Source organism: Hoplias malabaricus, chromosome X2 (genome assembly GCF_029633855.1).
Source record: "Hoplias malabaricus isolate fHopMal1 chromosome X2, fHopMal1.hap1, whole genome shotgun sequence".
NCBI lineage: Eukaryota > Metazoa > Chordata > Actinopteri > Characiformes > Erythrinidae > Hoplias > Hoplias malabaricus.
The window spans coordinates 17,884,294-17,901,119 of NC_089819.1; the positions used below are offsets into that span (position 1 = coordinate 17,884,294).

Below are 16,826 nucleotides of genomic sequence, written 5' to 3' on the forward strand. Positions count from 1 at the left end.
AAGCTGGTAGACAGGACAATGTGAAATACACAAACCTGACTCAAGACCAGACAGTTAAGATAATCAAAATAGAAACAAATCTGAATGTGACATGAAATAATAAACCGAACCCAGGTGTGGTTTAAGCTTTGCCTCATTCTGATTTTTGCCTTTTGTAAACTTGAATTAAAGGAAAATAATACAAAGTCATAGTGTAAATAATAGTGTTTTAGTAAAAACTAAATATTATTTTAATCTCCAGTGTTATATCAGAAGTGCATCTTTTCTAAGAAAGAAATTATTCATATCCTGCAGTGATGTTTCTGGTGCTTTCTAACATTCATAACGCAGCTGTGGCACAGTATTTTGCTCAAGCTAATGTAAAGTAAATTCTACCACCACTGGAACCCTGCAGATACAACTAAACTTGGTAACAGACATAAAATTACATTCCTCAAAATTACAAACTATGTTCGCCAGGCTTTGTGTCACTGAGGGCAGTCCATACAGCCCCCGAACCACCCCCACCACCACCACCACCCCTCCCCTTTTCCCACCCCCACCACCACCACCACCCCTCCCCTTTTCCCACCCCCACCACCACCACCACCCCTCCCCTTTTCCCACCCCCACCACCACCACCACCCCTCCCCTTTTCCCACCCCCAGCTTCAAAGTCCATAGAGAAAGTCTAAAGTTTTCAGAGGATGGTTTCTCTGGACACTCCTATGAGGCTGTGTGGACGCTCGTGTCTGTGGCGGTGGGTTGCAGTCCGAGAGCGAGAGGCAGTGCCCCCCTGCAGCTCAGCCCATGTGAAAGTGCTGAGGTCGCCGCAGCTACGCAGGTGCAGCAGGCCTGGACGTTTGCGCAGTGGCAGTGTGATGGATGTGCAGTCTGGCTGCAGCTGCCTTGTCTGGGATACTGTCCCTCGATCACTCCCTGACCCAGTGATGGCCTGGAAACAAAGGATGGAGCAGGAAATTCAAATGGGTGTTAAAAGTGAGATTATGATTAGGGCTTAGAGATTATGATGATGTTTTATTGTTTTATGGTGAAATAGAGCACAGATTTGTTTCTTATTACAATTAACTGCTCCTCATATATATATATATATATATTCATGTACAGATTTTTAGAAATCAATTTTATAACAAGTATATACATAAGCACCTAGGTGTTTAACCACATACATAAACACACAATTTCATCTTTATCACTGGGTGGCATCACTTCTTTAACACTGTTCTGGTGTGCTTGTTAACTGAAGTACTGTTCTAGTTCTGAAAGAGAAATGTTTTCCTGTTTATGCTTGTTATAGGAGTTCAACTGCGCAACCATATAGAGCCTGTTACAGTGTTTTTTGCTTCATTCATTCATTCATGAATGGGTCGTGGTGGGTCAGGATCCTACCTGAAATCTTCTGTTTCATAATACACCATGGAATAGATTAGCACATGGAATCTAACTAAGCAGCCATGCTGTTGTAATCCATACAGAATGTGGAGTGGATTTGTCTTACTGGAATAAGCAATGTCTTGCCAGAAAATACATCTGGATAACAGCATGTTGCTCAGAACCCTCTGTGTCATTTAGCAGTGGTGTGTTATTTGTGTGTGTGCACAAATCTATACATTTATATACACACACACACCGATCACCCATATCATTATGACCACTTCCTTGTTTCTACACTCACTGGTAGGTTGGTTGGTGGACTATTCTCAGTCCAGCGGTGACAATGAGAGGTTTAAAAACTCTAGCAGCAAGGCTGTGTCTGATCCATTCATACTAACCCAACACACACTAACACATCACCACCGCACCTGTGTCACTGCATCACTGAGAATGATCCACCACCCAAATCAAACCTGCTCTGTGGGAGTCCTGTGGGTGTGAGGGTGAAACGGGGCTGACGAAGTATGCAGAGCAATAGATAGACTTCAGTCTGTAATTGTAGAATTACAAATTGTTCCTGTGGTCAGTGGAGCTGAGAGAATGGACAGTGAGTGAAGAAACAAATAGGTGGTCATAATGTTATGGTTGATTTTTTCATTCAAACATGTTATTGGTTTCATTATTTTGTGTCTCCTGTGTCTGACCTGGTCGATGAAATTGGCGCAGCGTACAGCCTCCTCCATGTGCTCCTGGTCTGTGCGCAGCACTGTCTTGATGCTGTTGATGAGCTCCTGGACCTCACGGGTCAGGCTGCAAGAGGACTGCTGCAGGAAGCGGGCCACAAGCAGCTTGGTGTCTCTGTAGCTCTGGTAGTCCACCATAGAGGAGGGGCGTGGCCTCCGATGGCCCTTCCCCCGCCGCAGGGTCACAGTGACCGGCTGCACTGACCCCGTCCCAGGACTTAACTCCGTCTGAGTGGCTGCCTCGCAGCTCATAACTGAAGTGGAAAAACAGACAAATGTTGACCAGAGAAGACAATGGTCTTTAATATCATGGAAACTGAGCAGTGACTGTGGAACAGTGAGAATGAAATACATGGCCAAATATATATGATGTTATCTACAGGGTGGGCCATTTATATGGATACACCTTAATAAAATGGGAATGGTTGGTGATATTAACTTCCTGTTTGAGGCACATTAATATATGGGAGGGGAGAAACTTTTCAAGATGGGTGGTGACCATGGTGGCCATTTTGAATTTGGCCATTTTGGATCCAACTTTTGTTTTTTCAATGGGAAGAGGGTCATGTGACACATCAAACTTATTGGGAATTTCACAGGAAAAACAATGGTGTGCTTGGTTTTAACGTGTTGCTATCAGTGTGTGAAGAGTGGGAGAAGAGGGTTGCATTGACAATTCAACACAATGGGCAGCACTGAACACATTTTGGTGGTCAAGAAACTTTAAGTGGTCAGAAACTTGTAAATAACTCATGAAAGAATAATATTACATTAAAACCAAGCAAACCAACCAACCATTCCCATTTTATTAAGGTGTATCCATTAAATGGGCCACCCTGTATAATCAAGGTAATGAACAGGCAGTTTAAACAGATTCTACTCCTTTAGGAAGGCTTTACACTAGATATCTGAACATGGCTGTGAGGCTTTGATTGTATTCAGCCACAATACCATTAGTGAGGTCAGGTTGGATGATTAGTTCTGGATCACAACACCCACTCCAACTAATGTCAGAGATACTTAATGGAGCGCCATCATTTGTGAGAGCACAGTTTGCATACATTTACATTAACACAAGTACTGATATGTGTTTACTGACTTTGCATAATTAATATAAGTCATAAAAAATGGGATAATTAATATAGAAGGAACTGTAACATCTCAACACATACATTTTCAATTTTAAAGCTCAATTAAAGCTTTTTCTAATTCCTCATAGCCAAGATGCCTGGGATTATTTTTACTCTGGGAGCCTCTTATAGGCATCTACATCTCACATGCCCAAAGATTACCCATATATTCTTATATTTTTTAGTGACCCTCTGCATTTATTCATATACTGCCTTTAAGCATGTGTGCACTTCCATTTTAAAGGTTTTATTGAGATTCTAATTGAAAGACGTTAACACAGAGATTTACTGTGTATTTGCTGAATTTAACAAATTTGTAAGAAAATTATGGAATATTTTTTATTAGACATTTTATTTTTTCCAATATTTTAAACTCAGAGGAACGAGTGGAAATTAAATACAAGAGTAGCTTATTTTATTAGAAAATCCACAAATGTGCAATTTGCCCAATGGTGTATAAACATTTGCACATGGCTATATGTTTTCTGTGAGGGGTGTTGATAAAAGTGCGTGCTAGCAATGTGTTTAACAGCCCTGCAAACTCATCCTCTCAGATGTCTGTGTGAGTGCCAAAGAGCAGAGGCTCAGTCAGTGACACTGAAGAGGTAGAGCTCTATATTTAAAAAGCTTCTGATGAAGTTGCTGACAGACAGTGAGAGGGTCCAAAGATTTACTATGTGAAGTGTCAGACCCCAACCTTTGACTCTGAAACACACACACACACACACACACACTACCTAAAGATAACCCATAACTGGGCCTTTGTTTCAAAACATGAAGCCACTGGCTTTTTGTTCAATAGCTCATTAAACTGAGGTTAAGGCTCATTTTACACTCACACTGAACAAAATGTTTCCTTAAAGATAAAATACACTGACATGTATTCATTTAGAAAAAATGGAATGTGGTGTTGTGTACATGTGCAAACAAGTGAAACCATACTGCTACAATTTACCCACAAAATCTGTAAATAAACTGTTAAACTGTTAAATCCATCAATAAAACCATTATAACTTTGTAAAAATCTATTGCTAAATTTTAATAAAACAGAATTGCTACACAATTAAAAATAAATAAATAAAGATTGTTATATTAACATTAAAAAAAAAAGCTAACAAACAAATATTGGATAGCATTTGACTCATTGATGGGGGAGAGTGAGGGCCATAATACCCACTCACCAAGATATAGTAGGGCTAATTATACTGTCTTACACTCTAAACATTTATCACGTCACATCATTATCACCTTTAGAGGCCAGGTCCACGAGCACAGGGTCACTGTTGGACCTGCGGAGGCGCTGTGAATGTGTTCTTCTGCTGGATGCAGGCTGACAAGATTGTGATGGAGGTGTGGGATACAGCACTGATGTCTGCAGACACCTGTCTGAGTGAAACACAACCTTCAGTACATATTTAAATCTCAACATTTGTTTTGGACCTTATGAATTAGAATGCTCAGGTTCATATTAAGGGCGGCACGGTGGTGCAGCAGGTAGTGTCGCAGTCACACAGCTCCAGGGACCTGGAGGTTGTGGGTTCGATTCCTACTTCGAGTGACTGTCTGTAAGGAGTTTGGTGTGTTCTCCCCGTGTCTGCATGGGTTTCCTCTGGAAAGTGAATGTGTGAGTTGCCCTGTGAAGGACTGGCGCCCCCTCCAGGGTGTGTTCCCGCCTTGTGCCCAATGATTCCAGGTAGGCTCTGGACCCACCGTGACCCTAAACTGGATAAGCAGTTACAGAAAATGGATGGATGAAGGTTCATATTAATAAAGCCTGAATTTTACTTCATTCATTACCTGTAACCTCTTATCCAGTTCAGTGTCGCGGTGGGTTCAGAGCCTACCTGGAATCATTGGGTGCAAGGCGGGAATACATCCTGGAGGGGGCGCCAGTCCTTCACAGGGCAACACACACAGTCACTCACAATCCATCTACCATCGTATGTTTTTGGAAAATGGGAGGAAACCCATGCGGAAACGAGGAGAACACACCAACTCCTCTGAATTTTACTTGCTTTTTAAATATAAAAGTATGTAATGTAAAATAATGTTTTAATTGTAGGTAGTGTTTTAGCATGGACTGCTTTGTGAAATAGTCTAAAACACACAACAAATCAGTCTGTTTACTTTCAAGACATCAAGAAAGTTTAGTAAATAGCAACAGTAAAAAGAATGTATTTAGTGCATAAGACGAAAAACAAATACTCAAGGCAGAAACCGCTGCCAGCTGACAAACTAAACAAATTACAAATGCTCCAGAAAGGTAGCTAAATAAGTACGGTGGATGATGCTGGCAGTGAACCAAGTAAATGTGCTCATTAAAAGATTGATTTTAAATTTCACTGAAAGTCAATGGGGTCAACTCTATTCATGAAAAGGAAGCATATGGAGATGGAAACAAGATACGGGGGACACAAATACATTTCTTTTAATACATGGGTGACATAATTGCGGATGAAGCGCCTGACATACTGTGGGTTTATAGCTTAGATTATTTCAAGTATATATAGAGATAGTGCTGTTAGTGGTCTCTGCCCAAAGAAAACAAAGAACTTTAAAATAGATCCTAGTTTTCAATGGAAAATTCCACATTCATTTACATGTAAGTTAATTGAAACCACATTCAATGTTGTAACACCATCTATCAGTGCCATGTGAAATTGTGCTTGACGGTAATAAAGACTGAGGTTATTTACCATCGCTGGCGGTGTCTATCTCAGAGCAGTGGGTTAGCCCCTCGGTTAACTCTGTCACTTGAAGCTCAGAGTTCTGCGCCTGATATAAACACATGGGATTGGTTAACAGCACAAAGCTTAATATGGTTGAGCTGTTGCCAACACAAGCTACAGCACCTTCTGCTTGTTAGGGATCCTGGAAGTAAACATGTGACTGAGAGATACAGAGTACAGTCATTTATTTAAAATCCATTTTTCTACACAGTGAAAATAAAATATTAGTTAAAGCAGTGGTTTCTATATAATCTGAGCCATTAGGGAGAATACATTTTTATGTGATTTACAGTGATTTCCAAATCACTGCCACCTTGGGATTTATTACCCAGAAGATTTTGGGATCAGCTGATCAATTATTTTTAACTGGAAAATCCTGATTTATTTGATGTATAATTATGAGGGCATGTTGAGAACGTATTACATTTGCTTTATTCTTTTCAAGCAAAAATGTGCAAGTTAAACATTGGAATTACCGACATGGGCTGGTTCTCTTCTCCTGCAACAACTTCATAGGGGGGTGGGGGGTCGAGGGGACAGAAAACCTCCACTCCTTTGATCCGGGCTCCGTAAATATGAGGCAGCGGGATCACACTGTCACCAAACATCCTGTCAAAGCAGAAAGACACAATGTTACCAATGCCATACATAATGGTAAATGCTATTGCTGTCGCAAAACAATAATTTGTGATTTTTTTGTGACACTGACGCTCTACTACTACAGATATTAAACAATCACCGATACAGTGATTAATCTGGATCTAGAAAGAAATAATGATATTTCAAATTCATTTATCTTATACTGACTGTTTTCACCATTCAGAACTTTACCAACAGCAGACTGAATTTCAATCATAAGAACCAGAAGTTACTGTGAGCATCTGTCAGATATCTGTAGTCACGTTTACAGCTAACTTTAAAACTGCCAAAAAGACATGCTCTATATCATACATAATGTTTCACTGAGCTCTTTCATCGTGTTCCACAATATGGAACGCACCCGACTGCTTTCTTTTGGTTGTTCTGCCAAAGAGCAAAACCTCCCACACAGCTGCTAAATCCAGCTGCATCTGTTGTGCAGCAGGGATGTGTGTGTGTGTGGAATGAGAGAGCTTTAATTCTGACCTGAGAGAATGATGAGGGTAGAGCTGGGATGGGGAAATGAGTTTAAATGTAAGTTCAAATACCAGCGTAAAGTGTGGTTTAATAAACTAATAACTGTGTAATTCACAGTGGGTCCAGAGCCTACCTGGAATCATTGGGTGCAAGGCGGGAATACACCCTGGAGGGGGCGCCAGTCCTTCACAGGGCAACACAGACACACACACATTCACTCACACCTACGGACACTTTTGAGTCACCAATCCACCTGCAACGTGTGTTTTTGGACTGTGGGAGGAAACCAGAGCACGCAGACACAGGGAGAACACACCAACTCCTCACAGACAGTTACATGAAGTGGGAATCGAACCCACAACCTCCAGGTCCCTGAAGCTGTGTGACTGCGACACTACCTGCTGCGCCACCATTATATAACATCTTATTGCAACTCTATAACTCTGAACAATCTTCATCATTACAAAAGAGAATACATTCAAATCAAATGGACAGTGGACAGTGGCTAATGTCTGCAAGCTCCCTGGCTATGTAATGGGAAAGTCGTGAAATATCGTAGGCCAGTACTGCTTTCCATTTTTTATTTGGTATAAACATTGAGCTGACTAGAGATATAATCATGTTTTTATGGTTTTATTCAATTCTAATGTTGTTGATATAACACCAGTCTTAGCTTGGTTGTGTTTATTAGATTACAGGTCATTGTCTAGGCTAAGTGTCATGATGTTTTTAAACCAGAGGGATCCCCAAAAGTTATCTGTTGTATTTATGCAATGCAGGTTATTTAGAATATTAAACTATATATAACAATATTAAGGGTGTAACGTGATAATAACATGCTAACACAATGAAGATTTAATGTCATTATTTTTTAATGTCATTAACACATTTTCAGCGTGTCCCTGTGAGCAGTCGATGAATGTACTCATCAGAAAAAACATGCTTTGTATCCTATCATAATGAAAACTATGCTGGCTAGTACCTTCGAGCTAGTCGTGGTGTATAGGAATAGAAGGTGGAGAAGTATGAAGGAGGTGGGGTCGGAGCTACGAACTCCTCAGGATCAGGGGTCTGCTGCTGCTCCTCTCCTTCTTCTGGAACATTCCTCGTCTCCTCCTGGCAGATAGGAACAGTGCCAACACCAGTTTAGCAATTTAGCATGGGCCCAAGTTGCCAGATGATACCAGTGACTTTCACAGTGTCAGAATCCATGGACAGTGTCCAGAGGGAGTCTACAGGTGTAAATAATGTTTCAGCAGTGTAAAAAAAACAGAAAAACCCATAAATATTTTCTTAAAAAAGACTATAAACAATTTTCATGATACATAATGTATTTTTGCACCATGAATCAACATTATCAGTACAGAAGAAAAACTAATTAAAGTTAGTTTTCTAGTGTGTTGCAAATATACATTGCACAAAGACATTTAAGGAATTTTAGTTTTACAAACTACTCAGATTGGAGAAGAGTATTTGTAAAATTTATAAATGGAGAAAAACTTATTTGATAAAAACATGTAAAGCAAGTACATAATGTATTTTCTACTTCATTGCATTGATATCTCTTTTAAGAATGTAAAAATGAATATTGTTTCATAATATTGTTTTAACTGACAACCAGATTGTATTCAAGTTCTTGGACAGGGCTTAAAGTTTAATAATGACTGAAAATGACTGATTGATTAAAACGTTCAATCCTGAGTTCAACTATCAAGAGAAACCCTACCGAGAATAAAATGTAGCTCAGGCCTAAATCCCTTTTATGGAGACCTAGCCCCTAGCATTTAGGTGCAGAATAGAATAGAAACAATATTGATTCTAGTGGATTCTTACCATGCAGGGCCGCCTGGTAGAGAAAATCTGGAGGTACCTGAGTGCTGCAGCTATCAGACACACTGCTGTGGTCAGTGCGTTCAATGCACACAACGCAAACAGAACTTTCTGGAACCAAGAAAAACAGCATTTAATACCCACTTTAATGCAGTGAAAACACACTCAAACTGATTACATGCTGTATTTCACAGTCATTCCCACAAATACACAGCATCCATTCAAGAGAATTTCAGTGGAGGATTATAGTATTGCATTGTTCCTAATGAAGAACTGAATGGTAATGTTAATTGTATGGTAGTGTTACTAAAAACTCAGGCCAAACCTTGAGCAGCCCTCTCTTTATCGTGCACGAGGGGATGGCAGAAATCTTTATCAGCTTCTCTTCCTGGCATTGTCTGGTGTGGCTATCAGCACAACAGTTACAGACATCCTTCTCAACAATCTGCAACACACACCACAATCAAGCTCCACTTTAATGGTCATCTGCTACCTGTCCATCTTTTTTAACAGCCATTTAAAATGCAGAGAGAGAGAGTGTGAAAATAAAGCAGGCCACTATGGTGTGAATCTTTCACATTTCTGTCCATGTAGCAGGGCTGGGTCTGACTTAACCACTCTTCTCTGAGTCTTTAATTTTCCTTTAACTGACAAATACAAGGGGTCCTTGACATACGACGTTGATCCGTTCCTACGTTGCGTCATAAACCGATTTTCGGTGTAAGTCGGAACATACGTACATTAATTCATTCATTCGTTATCTGTAAGCGCTTATCCAATTCAGGGTCGCGGTAGGTCCCGAGCCTACTTGGAATCATTGGGCGCAAGGTGGGAATACACACTGGAGGGGGCGCCAGTCCTTCACAGGGCAACACACACACACACACTTTTAAGTCGCCAATCCACCTACCAACGTGTGTTTTTGGACTGTGGGAGGAAACAGGAGCACCCGGAGGAAACCCACACCGACACGGGGAGAACACACCAACTCCTCACAGACAGTCACCCGGAGCGAGAAACGAACCCACAACTTCCAGGCCCCTGGAGCTGTGTGACCGCAACACTACCTGCTGCGCCACTGTGCCGCCCACATACGTACATTAAATAACGTAAATAACATACTGTAAGCACTTATCCTATCCTAACACCTATCCTCCTCAGTGCCGAGCCGCATAACCGTGTATTCTTCCGCCGCGCACACCACACACCAAGTTCGCGTTACGACGTTTACGACGCAAAACCACTTAAGTCGAAACAAGGATTTATACAGTAAATGGGAGATGTGTCGTAATCACGAAACATCGTAACTCGGGACTGACGTAACCCAAGGACCTCCTGTATATGACGAAATGGTTTACAATATTTTCACTCAACAACTTGATTATACTTTTAATATATATATATATAATACCTGCAACACACTCCAAGAAATTTGGAACAGGGGTCAAATAAAAGTGAAAAATGCATAGAAAATTTGCATATCACTGTTCTGAAGCATTACCCTATAAGCAAGGGAATATAGAAGGTATGAAATGACCATTCAGCTAACACTCAGAGTTTGAAATGAAAAATAAATCAGTGTATGTAACTTTATGCCAAAATTCATGATAGCATTTTCAAACTGATTTTTCTGAATCCTCCATTGCAAAGAATTTAGGCAATTTATCATCTACCATTATCAGTATTCTGAAAAGATTCAGGAAATCTGGAGTCTACAAAGAGTAAGGTTGAACAAATAGTAAATGAACAGATTCCCCAATACACTGTGAAATGTGATCGGAAACTATATTAAGCAAGGAAAAAAAGCCCCACATGTATACTATGCAGAACAGCTAATGAGCTATCTGTGCCAAAACTCTTCTCAGATTGTCTAAAAGACATTGGACAAATGCTGTGGTCAGGAGTCCATATTTCAGTTTGTTTTCATGAAAAAAAAATCATGCGTTTTCATTGCTAATGACGAAAAAGGACAATCCAGATTGTAATCAGTGATAGGCGCAAAAGTCCACATCTCTTATGGTATAGGGTATGCACCAGTGACTGCAGCAGGGGGACTTGCATATGTGAAAATGTTCCATTGCTGTGGAGGCAAACAGAGGGTTTTTAGACAAATGCTGCCATAAAGATGACATCTTATCCTGGGAAGTTAATGTTTATTACACCCAGACAAAACCAGACTTCATTCTTTTCAAGCTACATCTACATAGCTTTGTAGACACAGAATGTGTGTGCTTGACTAACATAACTGCAGTCCAGATTTGTGCCCTATGACACATCGTGAAAAGGTGAATCAGGCAACAGCAACCACGGGTTGCTGAGCAGCTTTAGTCTCGTATAAAGCAAGAATGTGCAAAAATCACTTCATAAATGTGTTTATATTTACAAAAAACAAGTTTAAAAAAATTCAATAGAAATACCAAAGCACAAATTATTGTTATTATTTAATTTTACACATGTCCCAACTGTTCTGTAAATGGGGTTTGTAGATAAATCAATGGTTATTATTGAAAAGGTATTTATTCCCTGAAATTTAGAGAACTGAGGTCAATTAGGGTGAACCCAAAAAATCTCCAAAAAAGGATTAAATGAAATGGAACATTCTGGAACAGCTCCAATTGAGCCTAAATTCACCATGCTTAATGCAAGTGTTGGCTAGAGGGGTACAAAAGCCCCCTAACACTGGGCTGAGGAAGAGTGCATCATATTACAAGAGCAAAAGAGTAGAGACCATTACTGCAGCAATCTACATTCAATATCATTATTAAATATTGGCCAAATAGTGTACAGGATCTACTCTGTTTTTATTCCAGGACCTCAGTTTTCCTGAAGATATAAATTGGGCTTATTCCACTTTACTGTATGTTCATCTGTGTAATTTCAGTATCTCTCCTATACCACTGCAGCAGATTACAGCCTGGGTTAGATTATGATGTGTGTGTTTTGCCAGTGGAACAGATCAGAGGTCTGTGTCCTTACCGGACAGCTGCTGGCGTTGGACACTAGCTGAGCTCCCTGACAGCACAGGATGAAGCCCGCCAAGTTTAGTAGAATGCACACCACTGACAGCAACACAAACAGATTCACCTAAGACAGAAAGTGTATAAATATTAATAATCAATATAGCTTAAATATATATATATATATATATATATATATATATATATATATATATATATATATATATATATATTTAAGTTTACTCTAAAATCAAAACATATTTCAGATGTCGTCACTATCCAATTAAAAACCATGTATTAAATTTTAATGTAAATGTTTAAAGTCAATGTAAAAAAAATTATTTTAGGTAATTTTGGAATAATTTCTATTGGTCGATTCATCATGAAATGTTCAACGTGTGAAGGATAGCTGCTGTGTTCCAATGATGTAGTAAAATAAAAATTGATGTGATGATTGAAAGTGATGATATATTTATTTCACATTTCATATTACTACAGTTTCAATTCCCCACTCAAGTAAGCACCACACATTATAACGTTAACACTTCTAACCCTGCATTACATGGGTTACGTGATTAAGCTTGCACATCACTCAACATTAGCGTGTCTGCCAAACACTATAAGTTTACTTTTTATTCACTTTTTAGAAGCTTATTTAGCAGTGTGTAACTCTACTTACCTCAACACAGCAGACATGGGTTTGATTTGCTGTTTTGTGTTACCGCAGAATAATACAACAGTGAGTGCTTGGAAAGATTCCAAACGATATAATAAACTAACAACAGTACACAAACATCAGACTAAGAGCCTGCAGGTAGAGACAAAATGGACAGTTTAAGCTTAGATTAACGAGGCCAAATTTGAATGCTTGCTGTGCATAGATCCTGTGTGTGAGGTCAGCACTATCTTCAGCATTTCTGTCATTAATAACTCACCATGGACACACAGGATAAGGAATTTTAAAGAGTTACAAACAGAATCCATGATAAGGAGATAAAGTATTCTCCTCGGACTGGAGTACATCATACTCTATCTTCCATTAGCCTTGATTCAAACTGGCTGCATATTTGCAGTTTATGATCTTTAGAGTATGTGTGTTATTGTATCATGAACGAACAAGGACAGCAACCATTTGCTAATTGTAGTCCTGCTGTTTACACTTTCAAAAATAAATCTGCCCCTAGGGGTTCTTCAGAGCAAATCCATATCAAGGAAGAACCACTCAAGCTTTCAGTGGAAAATATGTTTGTGTAACCCTCTGTAAATGTCTACACTCATATATTTATAATTATGTTTTAAGTGTGTAATATCTAAGCCTGGACTTCTGCCTTCTTATGTGGACAAATACCCCTATATGTTACGCCAATTAGATTTTTCTTTTCAAATGTATATTCAAGCCAAGAACAATTTAGAAACCCTTATATTAAGAGAATATGTCAACCTGAGAGTTAAAAACTAAAGCCCTGAGACACATACCAGCAGGAGCATGGGCCGTTTCCATGTTGTGAGGCCGATAATCCCAGAGAGGATGACCTGCAGAGAGCAGAATCAGCCAATTCAGCAAAGACGGCATGAAACAGACAGATTAACTTTGCAATGTAGCCACAGCAGATGCATAAGACTTTTCCATATGGCAGCGAACACATTCATATCCTGACATTTTGTTTCTCATTCAGTCTGCTATTAGTAAAGTTGATCCCATTCTTATCCGTCTATATAATTTTTTTCCTTCCTCAGAAAATCTGACCACCACTTCCCATTTCTAAGTGTCTCCAACATGTGGCTATGCCAGTGCCATGGGAGTTCTCCATTAAGTGATGTCAGTGTAAAATTAAAAAGGCATAGTACATAGTACACATTTATATATTTAGCTATTTTTCACTATCTCCTATCCATTATTTTCCTATCAATAAATGTCATATTTCTACATAGTTTTGGCCATAACAGCTGTAATTTACTTTATGCAAGAAATGTAATGATAACAATGCTCCATTTTTGGAACAATGAACAATGCTGCAGTATTACTTTGAATATTAAGATATTTTTTCCTGTACGTTTTCTACTCTGGAGATATGTGTTTTTGGAACAGAGATAATAATGGGTGTACCTTCCAATGAATTTCACATGGGATGGTACACACATTGCAACTGATCACTCAATTCAAAATTATTAAAATGTGAGAATTGTTTATTAATTTTGCCCTGGAGTTAGGATTTAACTACCCTAACACACTATGGATGCTTGTGTAACTGCCAGAATATTTCTATAATATAAGCATTGTATCTGGGCGGCACGGTGGCGCAGCAGGTAGTGTCACATAGCTCCAGGGGCCTGGAGGTTGTGGGTTCGATTCCTGCTCCGAGTGACTGTCTGTGAGGAGTTGGTGTGTTCTCCCTGTGTCTGCGTGGGTTACCTCCGGTTTCCTCTCACAGTCCAAAAACACACGTTGGTAGGTGGATTAGCGACTCAAAAAGTGAGTGAATGTGTGTGTGTCTGTGTTGTCCTGTGAAGGACTGGCGCCCCCTCCAGGATGTATTCCCCCCTTGCGCCCAATGATTCCAGGTAGGCTCTAGACCCACCGCGACCTTGAACTGGATAAGCGCTTACAGATAATGAATGAAAGCATTGTATCTCCAGTATAAAACTAATAAAAACAGACATTGGACACATTATCTTGCGTGATAATTTTCATGAATTGAAAAATTGTAGAAATTTGACATTTGAACAATCCCAAATAAAATTGAGTTTGACAGACATGCCCCTGGTGTACTAAATCATTCCTACTATTGCTGGGTAAAGCAGTTTGTTTATCAAGAATACTGAGAATCATGTGAAAGACATTTGTGGGGGGCATTAGAACAGTACATGATTGACGAGTGACATTTTGTTCTTCCTTGATACATCTCTATAAATTGCACCGTGTTAAGAGGCAGTAGAAACAATGGCTTGTCCCTGATGGCCACAAAATTATTAATCTTCAGAACATCACAAAATCATAATACTTCTAAAAGTAAAGTATTTTTGTCTGTTTGCTTTTGAGGGAGACAGGGCAAAACATCCGGCCATTAAAAACGATTCCACAGAATTTTAAACATGGGCCAATATTTACCACCACAATTTAAAACAGATTTTCACACTTTGCTTTGGTGGGAAGTGAGGCACTGAGTCACTGAAATTTTATAAGCTCTTGTTCAGTAGATTTTGCTCATGTAATGTGCATTATTTATTAATTCAAAGAGAAGTTAGTGTGACTATTGCAGGTTGTCCAAAGGAGCTGTAGGGTAACCTGATATGTACTTTATATAAAACCCTACAAAACCCATAGAAAATCGTTTAACGTAATTTTCGTGTACCTTGCGTAGGCGCTGTTCAGAGGTTATTTTATCCCATCATTACACAGATTTACCAACAAGCCCGCTACCTGTTGATGCAGTTTGTTTACAGTACCGTTTAAGTATATTCTGATGGTGTAAATAGGTCCTACAATAATTAATGCACTTTTAATTGTGGCATGCACTAAATAGTGTAGGCTACACTGTGATTCTGACACACTGGCTAGTGTGATATTTCCACGGAGCCTTTAGACTGTTTTATTGTAAATGAACAGACCCAGAGATACTCACAGAAGATCCAGCCCAAAACGGACAGGCGTTCCGGACCGGGGGCGAGTTGCTGAGGGACAGAGCCCCGAAGGAAAGTGCCACCGTGGAGCAGCCGAGCAGCAGTTGCAGGAGCCCGAGGGACAGCAGCGGCCGGGCGGGCAACAGAGCGGCGGGGAGCCGTGCCTCGGAGCCCGGCATTGGAGTCCGACAGCGTGCAGCGGACGAGCAGCAGCGCCCGCGGGTCCGGGCACACGGAGAGCGGTCTATGGCCTGGGAGAGAGTCGAACCCCCCGCCAACCGACAGCAGGAACCCGGCAGCACTACCGGCAAAGACATTTGACACCAGCCCACACAACAACGACGGCAAAGACCAGGCAGTGAGGCTCCTTCATTTTCTTCGCGGTGAACCAAAGCAAACGGTTCCTCTCCACTACCACAGCTGAGCTCCGTCCATGATCCAGGCTGAACTGAGCAGAAACGTCTGAAATAACTCTGGGCTCGAGTTGCCTTCACATATTTTGGCAAAGGAACAAGAGGAGAGGGGGAGGAGTGTATGGGAATAGGCCACCCAAACCTGTGTGTGTGTGTGTGTGTGTGTGTGTGTGTGTGTGTGTGTGTGTGTGTGAGGGAGAGAGGGCCGGACAATGAGCACGTCATGCAGTTGTAGTGTGAAGACCCCCATCGTGAACATTTTGGACATATCTTCATTTATTGTTTTTTTACTGCTCAGTCCATGGTGATTATTTGAAACATTTGAGTTCAAAACGTAAGGTGAAAACTAAACATGGAGAAGATGCTATGCCTTTCTTAAATGGAACCAGCTGACAGAGAACCTTAGAACATTAGAAGAGCCCCAACTTTAGACACTTTTAAATCAAGACTGAACATTTCCTGGTTGAGCTGCTACAGCTGAGATCAAAATAATCTTCACTTTTAAATCTGTAACGGTATTTTAATGTTTTTTTGTGTGATTTTAATTGTTTGAATAATGTAATCATGTATTTACTTTTATTGTACTATTTTAATAGTGTTAAATTCCTTTTATGATTTTTTTATTGTTGCTCTTAATTTAACTGCATATTAACAGTTTCTTTTCACTCTCTAAAGCAATTTGAATTGCACTTGTGTGTGATAGGTGCTCTATAAATAAACATGCCGTGTCTTGCCTTTAGGTTGTTTATTAATTAGCCAACTTGTCTATAAGTAAAGTATCTTATCGACTTAAAAGTTACTGTAAATGTCATTACATTACAGTAAGTAAATAAACAAATCTGGCGTTCTTTCATTGCAGCCTTCACCGATTTCACGATTATCAGTGCAAATAATTTTAGATTGTGGTAGCCAAA

The 16,826-nt window shown here is 39.9% G+C and overlaps 1 protein-coding gene across 1 annotated transcript; it reads right to left on the reverse strand.

Moving 5' to 3' along the window:
- Positions 1 to 653: 653 nt before the first annotated feature.
- LOC136677189 (endosomal transmembrane epsin interactor 1-like) lies at positions 654 to 16,048 on the reverse strand. Its single transcript, XM_066654643.1, has 11 exons — positions 15,502 to 16,048; positions 13,355 to 13,411; positions 11,898 to 12,005; positions 9,247 to 9,366; positions 8,925 to 9,032; positions 8,074 to 8,207; positions 6,452 to 6,584; positions 5,943 to 6,021; positions 4,495 to 4,632; positions 2,078 to 2,370; positions 654 to 933 (listed from the first exon to the last, which is right to left on the reverse strand). The coding sequence occupies exons 1-11, from the start codon at positions 15,814 to 15,816 to the stop codon at positions 679 to 681; spliced, it is 1,740 nt and encodes a 579-aa protein (XP_066510740.1). The 5' UTR covers positions 15,817 to 16,048; the 3' UTR covers positions 654 to 678.
- Between the last annotated feature and the right edge of the window lie 778 nt (positions 16,049 to 16,826).

Bases quoted from the DNA above. Each gene is read 5' to 3' on its own strand.
- LOC136677189 (XM_066654643.1), bottom strand. From the start codon at position 15,816: ATGTCTTTGCCGGTAGTGCTGCCGGGTTCCTGCTGTCGGTTGGCGGGG. The intron at 12,006-13,354 runs GTATGTGTCTCA...TTTCTGTCTTAG, and splicing joins AACGGCCCATGCTCCTGCTG to GTGAATCTGTTTGTGTTGCT. The intron at 9,367-11,897 runs GTAAGGACACAG...TGTGTGTTGCAG, and splicing joins CCAACGCCAGCAGCTGTCCG to ATTGTTGAGAAGGATGTCTG.